The sequence below is a fragment of the Acinonyx jubatus genome, chromosome A2 (genome assembly GCF_027475565.1).
Source record: "Acinonyx jubatus isolate Ajub_Pintada_27869175 chromosome A2, VMU_Ajub_asm_v1.0, whole genome shotgun sequence".
Classification (NCBI taxonomy): domain Eukaryota; kingdom Metazoa; phylum Chordata; class Mammalia; order Carnivora; family Felidae; genus Acinonyx; species Acinonyx jubatus.
In genome coordinates this window covers 91,822,969-91,842,166 of record NC_069383.1, presented here as the reverse complement: position 1 = coordinate 91,842,166, position 19,198 = coordinate 91,822,969, and the positions used below count along the sequence as shown (strand labels likewise).

The 19,198-nt window shown below is 44.7% G+C and overlaps 1 protein-coding gene across 2 annotated transcripts in view; it reads right to left on the bottom strand.

Annotated features, from left to right (window-relative positions):
• The window catches only part of STARD3NL (STARD3 N-terminal like), a 55,455-nt gene that overhangs the window by 12,105 nt on the left and 24,152 nt on the right, over window positions 1-19,198 (bottom strand). For both annotated transcript variants that reach the window (XM_027071634.2, XM_027071632.2), the window contains 6 exons: window positions 16,388-16,655; window positions 9,523-9,600; window positions 6,319-6,396; window positions 4,043-4,096; window positions 3,811-3,928; window positions 1,758-1,853 (listed from right to left, as the gene is read on the bottom strand). In XM_027071634.2, coding sequence (XP_026927435.2) covers window positions 1,758-1,853; window positions 3,811-3,928; window positions 4,043-4,096; window positions 6,319-6,396; window positions 9,523-9,600; window positions 16,388-16,612 — 649 coding nt within the window. In that variant the 5' untranslated portion in view covers window positions 16,613-16,655. The remainder of the gene's footprint in view (window positions 1-1,757; window positions 1,854-3,810; window positions 3,929-4,042; window positions 4,097-6,318; window positions 6,397-9,522; window positions 9,601-16,387; window positions 16,656-19,198) is intronic.

Sequence of the window (19,198 nt, the reverse complement as noted above, 5' to 3'; positions counted from 1 at the left end):
TGAATACTTATATTGAGTATCTGCCGCCTGAGAAAGGGATTGGCTGCTAGTTCATATCTGTATTTCGTCTGACTCCATGCTTAGATCCAACACAGTCCAGAGAATATCCAGTTAGGGTTTCTAATTAAGTAAATACATTAGTGCTGAGAACTTTTACTAGTGTTAGAAAAATAACAGCTGTGCAAAAGCACAGACTAAATTGTGAACTGCCTTTATGCCAAAAGAACAAGTCCTATGACATACCAAAAGATCTCCCCGAAGTAACCCTCATACTGAGGTAATGAGAGTTTGATACTTCTTTGACCTTCTGCTGACTGAGAAGAGAAATTCTGCCAATTCACATCTGTAGTTCATCTGACCCTACGCTTTCCTGATTTAACCTGCTTTAATATCAAATACGAATAGCCCAGGATATCAAGTTACTTCGAGTTCCAATGATTCACTATGTCACATTGCTGGGCCTTTGATCTTTCACATGCCTCTTTCTTCCTGGAATCTGCTTTACTATCCTATGTGTGTGTGTGTTTCAAATAGTTACTAAGCTCAATGCGGGGAATGAAATAACGCAGTCTCTCTAACTCAAGTTTCCACCCCAGTGATAGAACGAGGCCAGGTCAGGGCTGAAGGCAGTGCAGCCCGCACAGGTGGGAGAAATGTCCAAGGAAATGCAGAGAATGTTCTCCCAGGAGCCAGAGGGTGGGGATGCGGTGGGACAGCCTTTTCTCCCATGCGTGGAGAGCAGGCCTGCAGAGGGACAGTGTGACAAACAGAAAAAGCAAGCTGCCCGCTGGCTTGGGCTCACAACGTTTTCAGCAAAGCTAAGAAGAGAACACACGGAGACGGTACCAGGAAGTCAGACAACTGGGTAATGAGGTCAAAAATGGTGCTTTCTGCCAGGATCAAGACCCAGGACTTCCTTAATCCTTTCTTCCACTGAAGGCTTCTGGGCAGGGAAAGAGGTGGTCAATGCTGCGTTTCCATTAATACTGAGAGGCCCCACATGGATCAGCTGTGAGCGCGGATTCCAGCACTGAGCCGGGGTTCAGATCCCACCACCTCCTACTCCTCCAGAGACCTTGCACAAATGATTCCCCTCTCTGTGCCTCAATCTGATGGTCTCTGAAATAGGGATAATGAGACTCCCACCTCATCGAGTGGTTTGAGGAAGCCATATGACAATGCAATTGTTATATTTGACATGGCGCTCTGGCGGGGCAGGGAGAGGGTGACCGAGGCAGCAAATGGCTGCAGAAACCAAAGCAGGAAATGCTGAAGGGAAGGTGGAGAAGACAGGAAGTGGTGCAATGAATGAGATAAAGGAGGCAGAAATACAGAGGGTGGAAATGGCCTGGAGAAGGCAGGGATGTGAGGTCTAAGAAAGGGCCGAGTCCCCAGGGAGGCTCTGCTTTCTTCACAGGCAACAGCTCAGAGAGAGCTGCACCCTCAGACACGGGGACCCGGGAGGAAGGTCGGGCTAGGGGATGACGGGTAAGAAGAGGAGCAGACCCTTCCCCTCGTCTACCTGTCTTCTGAGATGCACATGGCCGGTCACACGGGGTCTGTGTCCCTGGGTTACACTGTTTTACACTCTGTGTCTCCCCACTGCTCCCACATCAAGACCACATCTCAGTTCTTTCTGTCTCCTACGTGCCTGCGCCGTGAGATGTCTGCTCAGCAGCGTTCTGACAGGAGAGGGAGGGAGGGCTGAGCTTTTGAATGATGGATGAAAACACAGACGATAATCACATTTTTGTTACCTGCTTCAGATTCAGGAGGAGAATAAAACTGACCATCAGAAAGACCTCCAGGAATGAGTGCCGCCCTCTCCGAAGCATCCTGAACTATCAGGAGTCCTGGAAGGGAAGAAATTCAGAGGCTGAGAGTGACGTCACGGTTCTGGTAGCTTCTCGGCGAGGTTAGGCACAATAAAATGGTGTCGTTGCTACGCTAAAAAAGAGAAAAACCCTTGCCAGAAAGAAAATCTTTCAAACAAAAAATAAGTTTTGTTATTACGCTATGAACCAGTGCCGTGAGGGCACGTGGCAGCAGACTTAAAAACCTGCCTGTGACTCAGGGGATTCTTTGATTCAGTATTTATGGCCTCTTTCCCTGGAGAACACTTTCCTCCCTGCAGAACACTTTCCTCCCTGCAGAAATCACCATAATCAAAACCAAAGCACAAAGCAAAACCACCTGGTAGGTCATACAAATGGCCTCCAGTATTCACTTCGTTAGGGAAATAGCAAATGTAAGGCACAATAAGTGGAGAGACTTGTATAAATGTGGAAAGCGTCAGTAAGATGGGGAAGAAAGATTTATTATTTAAAAAGGTCCCCCCAGAAAAGGGAATTGAACAAACACAGAAAAGGGGAGGAACTGATGTGGAAGCTCAGGACGGGTGCCCGCGAGCACAGGGAGCATCGGCGGCGAGTCTCGTCCGGAGCTGAGCGAACACGAGAGAAGCTGGAGGAAGCCGCGGCCGAATCGCAGGTGCAGGTGTGAGCTCACTGCCTCCTCGTGACCGTGAGCGTACCCGCTGCTCCACGTTTTCATCGACGCCAGGTCTGCCCTGTTAGTGCCTTTGAACGTGGTGGCATCACTCTTGCATTCAAGCCCCAGTCACATTAACAGCTGATATGCTTTCACCCAAGCTTGATTTGATGTTTCTACACAAGTCCAAAAGCGACTTCCATTAGCTGTACCTGCCCTGCTCCACAACAGGTTTTCATACAAGCACAGAGGACACACGACAGAAGACTTATCTAGGTCTGATTCAGGTGTTTAAAATGCACTCTTGAATAATAATTCTGTTCTTATAGATTTCTACTCTGTCAATGAGATTACTCAAAATAAATCCATTTACATGTTTACTCATTCTCCGTTATCCCTTGAGGTTACAATCATACTTCACTTTCTCTAGGACATAGGACTTTACTTTTCCTATTTTGCAGGGCAATCTGAGCCAGACGCATGAAGGACCTAACCACGGCACATGGTAAAAGGCCTGGGTCTCTGTACTGAGTTTCAAACATGTCACCACCAGAGGGCGGATGTGGCCCGTGGGCTTCCACTCAGGCCATCATGCAGAGAGGAATTCTAGCCAGATACTGAATCATGCAGCTCAGTCCATCACTGGGCCTTCCTGGTCAGTATCCACATGAGTCCACGCAGGAGATGACGGCCGCCCCGCAGGGCTCATGGTCACAGATCGCTACGAGTCCCTCCGCTACTCACAGGGGGAGGTGGACCCTGAGCTGAGCACACGTGTCTGGCTGCTGTCTTCCCCCTCCCGCCCTCTGGGTTCCTCACTCACCCAGCACTCTCCCCCACCAGGCACCCCCTGTGCTAATTGGGGCCCCTTCCAGGCCACCGCCTGCTGTAAGGTAGCAACGTGAGACTTGGCAGGATCGCGGACTCTGAGACTTACTGTCTCAGCTCAGCCTATCGTGTCTGCCATCCCTGTGTCCCTAAGGAACAGTCCTCTTCAGATGCACAAAGTGCTTGGTGTCCTGGGACCGCCATCACTGGGGATAAGGAGGTGCTGGCTGTTTCTGCTGTCTGACTGTCCCTCTCACCAGGGCTCACACTTTCTTCCAGAGAAGTCTGGCCTCACAGCTCCAGAGAGGAGCCACGTGCTCTCACTGTCCTGTCCTCCGCCCTGCTCTGGATTTCTGCTGGGTCCTCTGCACGGTGGAGACCCGAGACCCGCCTACCCCACCCAGTGTGGCTCCCTTCAAATCTGACTTCCAGGCTCTTCCTTCTGGCTCGGTCCCCAGCCCATCTGAGGAGCCTAACCTGGGAGACACTTACTGTTTTCCTCTTCCGCCTCTTGAGGTAACACTTTGAAATCCAGGAACCACGTCTCAATCCAGGCAAGGAGGAACGAAATGATGGGGAGCACGTAGCCGAAAGCTCCTTGAGAGAAAAGCTGGAAGGACAGACGTGACCAGGAGAGGGAAATGCAGTTACCAGGAGCTCACACTGGAACATGAGCCTTCGCCAGTATAGACGGTAATTGTACAGAAAACGTGGGAGGCTGTACCTTTGAGAGGATCACTTTTGCAAGTAAAAAGGCACTGGTCACTGCTGTCGTCAGCTGAAAGACACATAACCCAGCACCATTCGAGTTAGACATTTTACGCTGGGAAGCCCCCTCCTCACAAAGAGACCTGTCGGCGCCAGAAGCACCTAAGGCCTGGGGCAGCTCTGCCAGCCGGGGCCCTCCCACATCACCCTGTCCCCAGCCCCTAAACACAGACGGGGCCACAGTGGGCTTCTCCGTGGTGCCCGATCCCTGACTGGCTGCTCATGCTACCCCTCCTCCCTCGGTCTAGCAGGTCAGTGACCTTCTGCTCTCGGTCTAGCAGGTGACCCTCCTCCCTCAGTCTAGCAGGCTGGTGTGCTGGGACACTCAGGTTTGTCCCCCACAAGGTCCAACCTGCAAAGACCTCTCCCCACAGGAGGGACCCCTGGCATACAGAGCCAGGGCTCCCCCTGGTGGTTGGGGAGCCCAGAGACAATCCCAGGGGACCTGGGCCTTGTCCTTCCTTCCCCCAACTAGGATCCTAGCAATGTGACAGCTGACCAGTGTGATGCCCACAGTAGCCTTGACTGACAGAATGGAGGTCAGGGGACATGGGTGTCAAGCTCAGGAAGTATTAACCAAGTGCAGGGTCAGCATTGTTAGCAAACTGCCACACACACACACACACACACACACACACACACACACACCCCAGCCAGTTGAGCTACCTGGAAGAGAAGGTATTTTACATTCTGACACTAATTAACTTTGTATGCTGACAGTACGTTTTTAGGTATCAGGTGACTCGACCTTCTGTTCCAGCTGGCTGGTCCCTCCCTCCAAATGTTTTTAAAAGGAAGAATCAAAACCAATCAAATGCATGTGCTGAACATGACCTGCCCCTTTCATAATTTGGTTTAGATACTAAAGATACTTTCTAAAGAGTCAGTGAATGTCACTCACTTTTCTGAAACAAATTTGAGACAGATGGTCTGACAAATACTAGTGCATATTAAGGAGACCCTAGAAAACTGGGAAGAGACCATCGCCACAGCTATTTGGTACCAGCAGAAACGTATTCAGGAAAGGGACTCAAGTCTGGCTACTACTGTCAGCCTGCATCTGACATACATTAGCTTGGGGCTCAACTGACGGTCCTGATGTCAGCCCTATGATTCTGCGGATGCTTGGAAGAGATGGCCCAGGGAGATGTGGCTCCTGTGGACTGTGTCTCGGGAAGGAAGCACAACCCCATCCTCAGCTGGGCACGCCACGCTGGCCCACACCGACTGAGGCCTCACTCCAGAAACAAAACTGTAGGCTGTTCCTGAGCAGGCCACTCCAGCTTGGGGAGCTCAGCATTCCCCCCATATACCTGCCTTCTTAGCGCTCTCAAAAAGGTGAGTGTTCAGGCATCTGTGGACATGGCAAAAATAACTGAGGCAGAATGGCTTATAATTCTTCTTTCAACCAATAAATATTTACCGAGGGTGAACAGCATGTGCCAAAGCTCTGTGCTAGATGCAAAGAAACAGGGATGAGTAAAAAACACCACTGCCTTCAAGAAGCCTGAAGGCAACAGTAAAAGGCAGCGTGGGAACTTTTCCCTTTAAGACTGGAAGGAGGGTGGGGCGCCCGGTGGCTCAGTCTGTTGGGCGTCTGACTTGGGCCCAGGTCACGATCTCGCAGTTCGTGAGTTCGAGCCTTCCCGGTTCGTGAGTTCGAGCCCCACGTCAGGCTCTGTGCTGACAGCTCGGAGCCTAGAGCCTGCTTTGGATTCTGTGTCTCCCTGTCCTGTCTCTCTGCCTCTCCCCCACTCACTCTGTCTTTCTCAAAAATAAACATTAAAAAATTTTAAAAGAAGACTGGAGGGAGGGGAGGGGATAAAACAGCAAGAAAAGCAATGATCAAAATAAGCAGCAAGTCAGTCACGAAAAATCACCAACGAGCAAAAGGGAAATTTTCCAAGTATCTTTGTGACAGAGGTACTGATCTTATCACTCATCTGTAAAATGCAGTAGAGGGCGAGTTGGTGCATGGCAAAGAACCACTGATGGGTCCCTACGTTCCTCAACTGGGCGGTATCCGTAGAGACAAAGGTAGGAACTCATCACTACTGGAACAAAGCCCTGGTCTTAAGCCTACAGAAGTGTGGAGGAAGGGGCCTCGGGAAAAAGCTGGTAGAATTCATCCCAGATGAGAGGTGCATTTGGGCCCAGCCCAGCCCTGTTGTGAGCGGGCCTGGGCCAGCAGCACTGGAGGAGACGGACCGCTCACCGTGGTGACATACTCACCGCTATTGCCCACCAATGGCGCAGTCTGCATACGGCATACGCGAGGATTAACACTTTAAATCGAAAAACTGCCAAGAGCTAGATTAAAACAAAAATGACAAGGTAAGTTAAAAAAAAATAGATACAAATATAAGATCACTGAGTTTTAGGAAGAACCCACCAAAGTGTCTTCATCATTCTGTTTAGCTGAAGGCTGCCACAGACTGCCACCGGTCCAAAGACCAGTATTTGGGATCTCTGCTTTAGAATGAATGCAATGCCGCCCAAATCAGGATTCAAATTCAGTTCCCATTATCAACAAAAGAATTTATAATTAATGTTTATTTTTCATTTCCATTTGAGTGCACGTATATTTCTGATATCCTGTTAAGACTGGAGAAAACGTTCTGAGAGCTGACTTTTCTACTCCTGGTACAAACACTCACTTTTGGGAGATACCAGGTTCCTAGTAAAGTCCACTGTAAATCTCTGGGTTACGGGAGTATTGGGAAGGTTCTGTTCACCCTAGTAGCTACCATCTGATAAATTTAGGGTGCCTCTGGGACTTTTGTGAAACCCTTTATATGTATTATTAGCCCATGTAATCCCTTCCTCAATGACCTCATGCGTCAACTACTATCATCGATCCCGTTATACACATACGGTGGATAGAAAAGTTGTGCAAGGTCACACAACTGCTTAGTGAGGAAGCCAGGACTTGAACCCAGGTGGCCAGACTCTACTTAGCCACTATGTCACAGCTGTCTTAGTAATTCTCATCTAGTGAGGAACACAGGGAGAATAAGATTCTACCAGTTTCCCTCAGAAGAGACACCTTGTTGTGGGCAAGGAGAAGTCAGGCAGCTCTTGAGCAATGCTTGAGGCCAGGGGCTGCCAAAAGTTCCTCATGAATCTAAACTGCTGAAAGGCTGGAGGCCGACGGCCCTTTTGCAGCCATTCACTAATGGGCCACACTTAAGATCCTTTCACATAAGTGAAGTTCACGGGTTGTATTTGTTTTTAATTTTCTGCTGTCGTTACAAGGGCACCTGGGTGGCTTAGTCGGTTAAGCATCGACTCTTGATTTCAGCTCAGGTCATGATCTCACAGTTTGTGAGATCAAGCCCCACGTCAGGCTCTACTCTGATAGCGTGGAGCCTGCTAGGGATTCTCTCTCTCCCTCTCTCTCTGCCACTCCCCTGCTCACATTCTCTGTCTCAAAATAAATAAGCTTAAAAGAAAAGTTTAAAAAAGTGTGTTTTCCAACAATCCTCAAACTTAGTTTAGCTTCTCTATTCATTCCAACTCTATCCCTGTGTTCTGGATTTGGCAAAAAATATAAGTCTTGGGGTACCTGGGTGGCTCAGTAAGTTAAGTGGCCGACTTTGGCTCAGGTCATGCTCTCACAGTTCCTGAGTTCAAACCCTGTGTCAGGCTCTGTGCTGACAGCTCGGAGCCTGGAGCCTGCTTCGGATTCTGTCTCCCTCTCTCTCTGCCCCTCTCCCACTCACACTCAGTCTCTTTCTCTCTCAAAAATAAATATTAGAAAAAATATTTAAAAAAAAAGTATGAGTCTTCTTCAGCCCTCTATCTCAAAGTCTCCTGGGTGCCAAGGCTTCCTGGAAGCTGTGTCCACTTTCCAGGCCAGATATGCCAGTCCTTTCAGTCTGAGCTAATGGGCTCCACCTATCTGTCCAGGACCATTAAGTCCCTACGCATAAAGGACAGACAACCCTTGGTGGTCTAGCTGGTAGATGAACCTGGCTTCCTGGCTGAGGCTATGTGAAGATAAATTCAGCAAGGGAAATAAGAGAAGAGAAATCAATTTTGCTATTACATGTCAATAGCTTTAGAAGAAAGAAATATCAAGAGATGTGGGATGTGACATGCTCTTTCCCCCTGCTTCAATGACCTGGCGCAGGTAGGCGAAGATGCTGAAACCATGAAACTCACTTTCCTCATGTGACAAACGAGGGGATTAAATTGTATCAGTGGTTTTCCAAACGTTCTGTAGCAGCCAAACGCTTTTTCAGCACAATCCTACTGGAACTCAAACGTACCGTACAGATAAAAATGGAACCACCTAGGCTGCAAGGGGCTATGACAGGGAACCCTAACCTCTACTTCCCGGGAGCTTTACCTCCTTCCCCACACACTTCTGCAGCCCCCTTCAGAAATAAAACCACCACAACACAAAAGCCTTTCTAGTATAATTTGAAAACCCACTAGAAAATATAATCAGCCGATTATTAAAATTCTCGACCAAAAATAATGATGATGTTGATTAGTGACTGCAGGCGGTTCTCTGAGTTTCTCGGAGGTATCTATCCTCGGGCTAAATGTTTTCCATACAGTATTTCATTTACTTTTTAGAACTATGGTGATCTCATTTTACATATGAAAAACTGAAGTTTAGACCCAATATATTAAAAGATGGATACAAATAGTGATAGCGTTGTGAATCCAACCCAGGTTTTTCTGACGTGAAGGGTCCTACTCTTAACCGGTGTGCATAAAGCTTCTAGAGATAGTGATTAATGTGGTTAAAATCAATTTGGAGGAACTCACCGCGAACATTAATTGCCTATCCTGCATCCAACACAACGTTAGAACCTGACTTGCTTACATCATCCGCTACAAAGAGATACCAGGAAGAGGTACCAAGCCCAATGAAAGTCACAGAATGCCCTAGAAAGAATGCAAGCATTTCTTTGAATGAAATGAAGGCCTCATCCACAGAGAACTGCACCTGTATAATTCCATAACTGACTAATGTTGCTCAGGATTACCAATATGGAAATTTCCTCAAAAACTATTCTAGAAAAACGAAACAGTATTATTAAAAGTACACTCAGAAATCTATCTCAAGGCAGAAAAGGAATGGCATTTTCATCAAGCTCTTATATAAATAGGTCACTTTTCCTTTTAGTGATTAGGACACATCCACGGCTTCTACGAAAAGAATAAAGGCTCTCCTCCAAGAAAACAGAATGGCTCCTTCTGCTGCCCTCCCTTATCTCTCGTTTCTCTCCTCCCTATTACCAAACAATTCCTTACAGCGAGAGAGAGAGCTTTGACTTGGCCAGTAACTGAGGGGAAAGGAAAGACAGTGTTCAGGAGAGGACAAAAGAATGGCACAGACTAGGAGATCTATTCAGGGGAAATTTACCTTTTGGTTACAGATTCATCATATCTGAAATAAAATGGAAAACAGAAAATACTTACAAATATATCGAAGTAAGAGGAGTAGTAGTCATAGCGCACTACCTCCTTCTCTAAGGTGTTCTCAATGCCTCCATTCACCTGGGAAGGATGGTGAGAAGTAAAACTGAGAGATTGACGTGTGAAAATAATACAAGAAAATATACAAGTAAGGTTGTTCTCGTATATACTTTTCTGCCTACCATCTCAGAACCCTGGAACGTTAGTTAAAACGGGAGGAACGAGACACGCATCAACTCTAATAGAAAAATGCTGAGTAGTATTTCCCACTTCAATTCTGAATTCATTCACTCGACAAATATAAACATATAATGAAAAACAATGCCTTGTAAAAAACTAGTTCCTACTTTGGCAAACTAAAATGTTCAAAAATGATTCTTTTTCTCTTCTAAGACAAAATCTTCAAACATACCAATGTATAATCTTAAAGAAGATAAGTCACATTCCTCCAAGCCTGCCCTCACTTTCTGACCAGTCTCTGCTGTTTAAGGCCTTGGAAGGCCAACGGGTCCCCTGATCTTAGCAAAGATCAATGACGGCAGTTACTGTGACACGAGATAGAGGTTCAGATCTTTTCTCTGGTTTTTCTTTTTTATTTGTTCCTGGCATTTGAAAATCCTGCCCTCTTAGCTATTTTCATATATACTTTTCATTTGATAGATAATGAAATAAGGGGAAGACCAGACCTACAATCAAATGTGATGAAGTTACAGTGAATGATGAAAATCAGCCCTAAGATGATAAACTTTGTCCTCTCTCGATTCTCCTATCAAGATGAATTTTAAACGATCAAGTTCAAATTCTACATATTCCACTACAGAAAATATTGTTTTAAAAATCAAGTAGGGGCGCCTGGGTGGCTCAGTCAGTTAAGTGTCTGATTTCGGCTCAGGTCACGATCTCGCGGTTCGTGAGTTTGAGCCCTGCGTCGGACTCTGTGCTGACAGCTCAGATCCTGGAGCCTGCTTCTGATGCTGTGTCTCCCTCTCTCTCTGCACCTCCCCCACTCCAGTTCTGTCTCTGTCTCTCTTTCTCTCAAATAAACATTAAAAAATTAAAAAAAAAATTTTTTTAACATTTATTCATTTTTTGAGAGACAGAGAGCACAAGCAGGGGAGGGGCAGAGCGAGAGGGAGACACAGAATCTGAAACAGGCTCCAGGCTCTGAGCTGTCGGCACAGAGCCCGATGCGGGGCTTGAAGTCATGAAACGTGAGATCGTGACCTGAGCTGAAGTCAGACGCTCAACCAACTGAGCCACCCGGGCGCCCTAAAAAATTAAAAAAAAAATCAAGTAATGGAATGTGTGTCTGGCACCTGCGGCAGCACCCAAGCAGACACCACAACTGTTAGGGCCCGTGGATTAGGGCACAGGACCTGCAACAGTAAATTCTCATTTCCGATCTGGAGTACACACATCGTTTGTCCTGGTAAACTGATGGGGATATCTGAAAAAGGACAAAGTGAAGGAGGATGAGCCAAAGACCTGGGCAAAGGGGGAGAAAATTAATAAGGAACACCCCTGCGAGGTTTGCTAATCGCCCTAACTGGAATTAAAGTTGCCCCAAGGGAAGGCTCCTCTTCGCTTAGATACTTTTACAAGTATATGTATTTGTTATTCAAATGAAAGTTTACTATAAACACTAGTCAGTACTTTAAAATCTCTTAAGGGGGTTTAGATTTCTGTGTAGTTTGTGCAGATGGGCTATAGATGTGCTTGACTATAGATCCCTAATAACAGGACAGAAAACTTGGGAGCAAAAGGAAATAATTATTAAAAGGCAACCAAACATGTAGTCTTATCAAGTGTGTCTGTCCAGACTAAGGAAGCTTACCAAGCTCTAAAATACTAAAAGAATGATTATTCTAAGTGACCTAGGGCACAGAGACCACCCTCCTGGCTGAGAGCCCGGGAATCAAGCTGCTGATAACAGTTCTTCAGTAGAAAAAGGTTTTCCATGGTATCTGCATACTTTAAAAGACCCTGATTTTGCCTGGCCTTTAAACAGAGAAATCGAAAATCTATTACCTACAGCTCCAACTTGTGCTCTAAATTCTCAATTTCAAAACCTCTGGCTCTACCTCAAGATGTCCCCCATAGACTTGTCTTTAGTTTCACATGGAATCTCTTCCCACAGTTCTGACAGAGCTGATCCTATTCTTTTTATGTTCTATCATTAGAAATCTTGAGTCCTGGGGCACCTGGGTGGCTCAGTTGGTTGAGCGTCCGACTTTGGCTCAGGTCAGGATCTCGCAGTCTGCGGTCTGTGAGTTCGAGCCCCACATCGGGCTCTGTGCAGACAGCTCAGAGCCCGGAGCCTGCTTCGGATCCTGTTTCTCCCTCTCTCTCCGCCCTTCCCCAACTCATGCTCTGTCTCAGAAATAAACATTAAAAAAAATTTTGTTTAAATCCTGACTCCTTCCTGAATACTGGAGATAAAAAAACTCAGCTTATCAATAAGTCTATCAGCATACTTACATTTCTTTAAATTTTTTTTTAAGTTTATTTATCTATTTTTTGAGAGAGAGAGTGAGCAGGGCTGGGGCAGACAAGGAGAGACTCTCAAGTTGGATCTGCACTAGAGCCTGATGTGGGGCTTGAACTCATAAACCGTGAGATCTTGACCTAAGCCACAATCAAGAGTAGGACTCTTAACCAACTGAGCCACCCAGGCGCCCCCAGCATACTTATTTTTTTAGGATGCCTCTAAGATTAACTTTTTCCTTCCAATTCTCACCACTTTGCATGGGATTCCTTTCACAGCTTCGCAGCCAATCTGTCCCTAATGTAATCCTACTGGCAAACCAGTGCCATGAGATCTTTATCCATTCACCGAATATTTGCTGAACACTTGCTAAGTGTTGAATATGGTTCTAAATACTTCAGTAAACAAAACAGTATCCCTGTCTCTATGGAACTTATGTTTTAGCAAGGAGTGAGAGATGACAAACAAGAAAATACGTGCTGTACAGAGAACGGAAGCAGGGCAGTGCGACAGGAGTGATGGTTGACTTCTTTGGGTTGGACGCTAAGTGGAAGCCTTCTCTGTGGTGAGATCTAAGCTGACAGATACCAGCATAAGACGTCAGCATCTGCATCAAGATAAAGGAAATGAACCATTTTCATTTAGAAGGAACTAGTATAAAGGTCCAAGACAGAAGGGAGCTTGTTCTGTCCTGAGACCAGGAGGGCAAGTCTGGGCTTATCCGGGAGGGCCAGAAACAGAGAGTGGGAAAGGAAGGCTGGAGAGGCTCCTTGGGGGCTATGCTGGCCAAGCTATGGCACTTGGATTTTATCCAAAGTGCTCTGGTCCATCAGAAGGGTTATAAATAGAAAGTAACATTGTTTGATCTGTTGTTTTCAGTCTGTCTGGCTTGTTTTTACAATTTTTTTTAATGTTTATTTATTATTTTTGAGAGAAAGAAAGAGACAGAGCATGGGTAGGGGAGAGGCAGAGAGAGGGAGACACAGAATCCAAAGCAGGCTCCAGGCTCCGAGCTGTCAGCCCAGAGCCCAACGTGGGGCTCGAACCCACGAATTGCGAGATTGTGACCTGAGCCAAAGTCAGACGCTTAACTGACTGAGCCACCCGGGCGCCCCAAATCTCTCTGGCTTCTAGGAGGAGAATGGATATTAGGAGGGCAAGAATGGAAGCTGGCTAATCAGTTGGGCTCCTGGTACAGGAGTCCAGGGGAGTCATAATGCTGGCTTGCTTGAGGGTGGCCACGGTAGAAATGGAGAAGACGTCATGACTTGGATCTATTTTGCAGGCCCATCCCATAGGGCTTACTTTTCAACTGGATAGGGAATGTGAGAGACACAAAACAAGCAAATTAATTAAGGATGAGTCTTCATTTTTGGCCTGAGCATCTTGCTTCCTTGGAGAAAGGAGAAAAATTGGCTAAATTGGAAGTCATATATAAATGCAAAGTACTTGGGTTACTGTTATGATTGCATAGTCCCATTACTCTTTTGAAGGCCTAAGCACCTCTGGCACTATTTCTTTCCTCTTTCAAAGACCAGCACGATAGGGCAGTGTAAGATATGTGCTGTATCTGCTCTGCTAAACTTCAAATCTTACTAATGTTTCTGTGGAGCCTGCCACACCTAAATCTGAAGCCTATGTCTGGCACTCAGTATATGTGTAGACAGGTGAAAAGAACAATGGATTTCAGTGATTAGAGTGATTACAGAAACAGACCACAAAAGAAAAGACATATGGTACAGTGTGTGGTGAAAAGCCCAGGTCAGGACTGACAATCGAAATCAAACACAACTAGAAACTGAATGTAAAAAAAAACAAACCAAAGTATCAAACCTTGCCAAAAAAGTCAAGATGTGCTACCTTAAAGATCATATAGTCTTGTGTGATCTTTTCATTTTATAACTGGGGCAACTGGCAGTCAGTGGAAAAGTTTTAGAACACATTTCTTAATTTGAAATATGCATCTCTAGGTTTACTGCAGCATTGTATAAAAGCTGGGATATGGAAGCAGCCTCAGTGTCTATCCACAGATGATGGATAAAGAAGATGTGGTGTGCATATCTATTTATCTATAGATATATACACACACAATATATATATACTCACACATATATATTATACAATATACACACACACAATGGAATAGTACTCAGCTGTAAAAAATAATGCGATCCTGCCATTTGCAACAACATGGTTAGATGTAGAGAGTATAATGCTGAGTAAAATAAGTCAGACAGAGAAAGACAAATACCGTATGATTTCACTCACACATGGAATTTAAGAAACGAAACAAACGAAGAAAAAAAGAGACAAAACCAGACTCTTACATGTGGAGAACAAACTGTCAGTGGGGAGTTGGCGGGGAGGGGCTGGGAGAAATTGAAAAGGGAGATTAAGAGGTACAACCTTCCAGTTATAAAATAGATAAATCATGGAGATGAAAAGCACAGCACAGGAAACAAAGTCAGTAAGACTGCAATAGTGTTGTGTGGTGACAGATGGTGACTCCACTTACTGCATGAGCGCCGAGTCATGTACAGAAATGCTGAAATGTTTTATGCCTGAAACTAATGTTAACACTGCATATGTTAATTACCTTCAATAAAAAAAAATTAAACAAAAATACATCTCTTAATTGCTAGGCCTGGTGATTTTTTTCATTTATAACCTGTCGCACACCTGATTGGGACATCAACCAATCCCTCCTGAGGAACAAAACAGAGTTCAGTCCACTTCACTCAGTTGAAGGGAGGAGGGAGGTGAGTGTGATCCTACGAACCCCTCACCACAGCTCTACCCCCAGGCTTCCCTCACTTAAAAGTAGGTAGTGATCTTGGTGGTAAATCAATACATGCTTTGATTTTGTGCTGTCATTACAATCATTGTTACATGAGCTCCCTAAAACTGCTGCTATGCTTTCCGGTTGAAAGATGTATTTCTGGGGTGCCCGGGTGGCTCAGTCTGTTTAGCATCCAACTCTTGATTTTGGCTCAGGTCGTGATCCCAGGGTTGTGGAACAGAGTCCCACGTTGGGCTCTGCACTGAGCATGGAGCCTGCTTGGGATTCTTTCTCTCTCCTCCTCTACCCCTCTCTCTCTCAGTAAAATAAAAAAAATAATAATAAGGGGTGCCTGGTTAAGTCGGTTAAGTGTCTGACTCTTGGTTTCGGCTCAGGCCATGACCTCGCAGTGTCGTGGGTTCGAGCCCTGAGTTGGGCTCTGCGCTGGCAGTGCAGAACCTTCTTGGGATTCTCTCTCTACCTCTCTCTCTGCCCCTCCCCTGCTCTCTCTCTCTCAAAAATAAATAAACTTAAAAATTTTTTTAAATAAATTAAAAAGATGTATTTCTTTTTTATTTCTTAATAGATAGGTACTAGTTTTGAAAACATATTACTCCTTTGAAATATATGTTAATTTAAATGTTTTCTTTAATGTATACATATGGAACAAATAATAAAAAGAGAGACTCTAAATTAGTGCATCATATCACTGGCTTGTGTGGTTTTAAACAATTCTTGCCTGTGAGGAAAGCATTTGGAAGAGATTACCTATTTGTAAACAGAGTCAAGGCTTTGGGAGAAAACAGATATATTGGGCTAAATAAAATATATTATTAAAATGTATTTCACCTGTCTATTTTCACCTTTATTAATGTAGCAACTAGAGAACTTAATTGTCTACAAGGCTTGCATTATATTTCCATTGGATAGTACTAGTCTAGAGAGTTATTTGACAATATAACTGCATAGACCTGACAAGATCGAGACAAACCTCCAAATGGTTCTGAACATTTTTTTTCAATAAAAGATGAATAATCTCTTTGTGAAAAAGTAAAGAATAAATGCAAGAAAATTCTTAAACATGGGCATTAGAAAAGTAGATGTAACATCTAAAACATATTCCACAGGCATGCTACATTTTTGAAGCAAGGACCAGCAATCTTTTTCTGAGAAGGGCCAGGAAATAGATACTTTTGCCTTTGTGGGCCAGATGGACTCTGTCACAACTACTCAAGTCAACTATAGCACAAAAGCCAGCCACAGGCAAAAGGTAAACAGATGGGCAGGGCTGTGTTCCAATAAAACTTTATAAAAACAGGCCAGCTGAATTTGGCCCCCAGGCTATGGTTCGCTAACTCCTGACAGAGAACAAAACACCATGAATTCAAATTTCAAAGTAAGTTTTAAATGAACTAGCCTTTGTTTTAAAAAATAACAGCACAGAACAAGAGAGGTCAAAATCAGCTGGAAAAGAGCACTATCCCCCCCTTTGGAAAAACATGGAATTCACTAAATGACACAGAAATGAGGAGAAAAATAAGAAAATTGTTTTTTGGCTCTGGAAAAAATTCTTATGTAAAGTCATGGGGAAGAAAAACACTTACATTTAACTCTATTATCCACAGTAACGTTACAAATAAGAGGTCAAAGGTGACAAACAAACAGAAAGTCCTCCGGACATCAGATATGCCTTTCTTCTCCCTTCCTTCATAAGACTCAATCCTGGCCATGAGGTGTGCAGGGTTGATGGAATGAACGTCGCGCAAGGAAGCGTGAGAGCTCTGGCTCCCGGTGAGGGCGTTCTCCATGTCTTCTTGCAGGGGGTTCATCCTGGAGGCGGGTTAAGGGAGCCTCTCTCCAACTTCACCATCCCTGGAGAGAAGACAGCTTTGTGTGAAATCAGAGCTCACCTGAAACCACCATGCCCCGCACAACTGTTTCTCTAGCTGAGCGACAGTGTCGTCACTGAAGACACCTGTGTCCTGATGAAGACATAAAGCCAAAGGGAAATGAGACGTGCCTCTTGATGCTCTCAATATTACAAACGAGCTGGTACAGACATGACTGGCAGCAGAGAAGAATGCAAGTGTGCCGCACTAAAGAGGGAAGACAGGATGCTGACCACACGAGGAAGGGGTAACTGAGAACCTGGAGCAAGCCAGTTCCCGTGCGTTTCCAGGGAGAAAACCTCTCTCCAAGTGTGTGTCATTACTCAGGAAAACATCTCCCGAAAGCTCCCCAGAGAGCGTGTGACTAGGATGTGAAAACTAGACACAGAAAACATTGTCTCCTGAAGAGGAACTGCTTTCCACCAAAAGTATCTAATAAACTGATCTTAGCGTTTCCCCCATTACGTTTTAATGAATAAGCATGTGTCAGGCCCCTTCTTGGAAAAGTACCCACACCCCCAAAGTTCATCAGCGTTACGCAAACACCTCTGCTGATGACCCAAGTTACAGCTCTCTCTAGAGATCCAAGACCCCCTCTCCCCAAGGCTAGGATGTGCTTCTACGTTAAAAGTGAAAGATTACTAACGTAAATGATCTGACCTCCTCAAGAAGGAGGCAAAAACATGAAACAGTATGGTGGACGGTATTGCTGTGTTCCTTCTACAGCACCTCTCCCCGTAGGGGGACACTAGACCCCTGGCTCTACTGACCTCATGTGCGTTTCCCTGGGCCAATTTAACCCGCTTCTGTCCACACGTAAGAACCCTGCACTGGTTCTCCTTTCCTTCTGCCACAGTGACTGGCAATGTCCAGATAAGGAAGAGCATTTTCAAGGCGGGTAAAACGGAAGTTGAAAACAGACTGCTGACATCTCCCAGAAGCATCATGGTCCCGCTCGGTCCTACTCACAGTCCAGAACAGTGTCGCTACACATGGTCCTCATTTCTTTCTCTTCCCATATTCCAGGAACAAAAGTCCCTTCCACATTTTCATACGATAAAACGACATAACATTTTCCAAAGTAGTTCGGTTATACGAACTAAGATGCTTTAAGATATTCATACCTACTGGTCCGGTAACCCCAGGCCAAGACATAAACTGATCTATGTCACTAGAGGTTGGGTTAGTGATGTTAGTGATTACCCGTGAGCAAGAGAGAGGGAACAGAGACTAGAGCTCACAAGTTTGGTCAAATTCCATTTCTTGGCCTGAGTAGAACTACCATGGCTGTGCTCCCTTAGTGATAATTTACTGATGTAGGGTAGTCATTTCAATGGGGCACTGACTTGCAAATATTCAAAATGCTGTATGCTTACGTACACATACACATGTATGAATGGTGTGTGTGTGTCTGTTAGGTAGACTTTATCATTATATATGTATAATAGTCCCAATGAGAAAACAGTCTAAATATCTAACAAAAAGGGAATAATGAGATAAATCATAGTATAACCACAGTATAGTCATTAAATAAGGAACTCAAAACTTAGAAAAATGATTACGTTATAATAGTAACTAGACTAAAATCTCAACATCAAATGGAACACAGGCACAGACAGCATTTTCACAACTTTGTAAAATAAAACCAAATTTTTAAAAGAATGTACCTATGAAACATATCAAATGCTAATACTGATTATCTCTGCCTGGTGATATATTTTCCCCCTTTTACCTTTTCCATGTTTTTGTATTTCCTATTTTGCACATATTGTGTCTACAACACAGGGACTAAATTAAAACATCATTGTGGTAGAGTCCTAGACAGATGTCCCAGGACTCTATTAGCTCTTCCCTCTCTTTCACACATCTGGGTGACAGGAGATAACAGCCTATTGAGCATTCTGAAAAGCTCAGTAGGACTCCACTTCAGTGCTTTGTAAAATAAAATACAAAATTCCAAAAGTTCAAAGTATTCTACACAATTTCTTTCTCAATGAGACCAACACCATCCTAAGGGAAGGGATTCCAATGGCATATTCCCCTGTCCAGTTGTTTTTAAAATAAAACTTGCAAAACACTAACTTTATTCTGCCAGACTTCTAACAGTTAATTCTGGGACAGTAAGTAAAAAGGAATGTAACTATGTTTTCTGTGATAAAACACACACAAAATTCAAAAAGATACCAGAGATGCTCTCTAAATCTGAACCTGGATAAAGAGAGACATATTTCTGTGGCAACACATTCTACAGCAAGAAAAAGGAACCCAAGTAGTTTTTAAACTGATCTAATATTATTCTATTAGCAAGTATATTTAAAAATTAATTTAACCATTTTTTAAATTTTTTATGATTTTTTTTTGAGAGAGAGCAAGAGCATGGGTGCACAGGAGAGGGGCACAAGGAGAGGGAGAGGGAGAGGGAGGGAGGGAGGGAGAGAGAGAGAGAGAGAGAGAGAGAGAGAGAGAGAGAGAGAGAGAGAATCTTAAGCGGGCTTCACACTCTGCACAGAGCCCTACGTGGGGCTT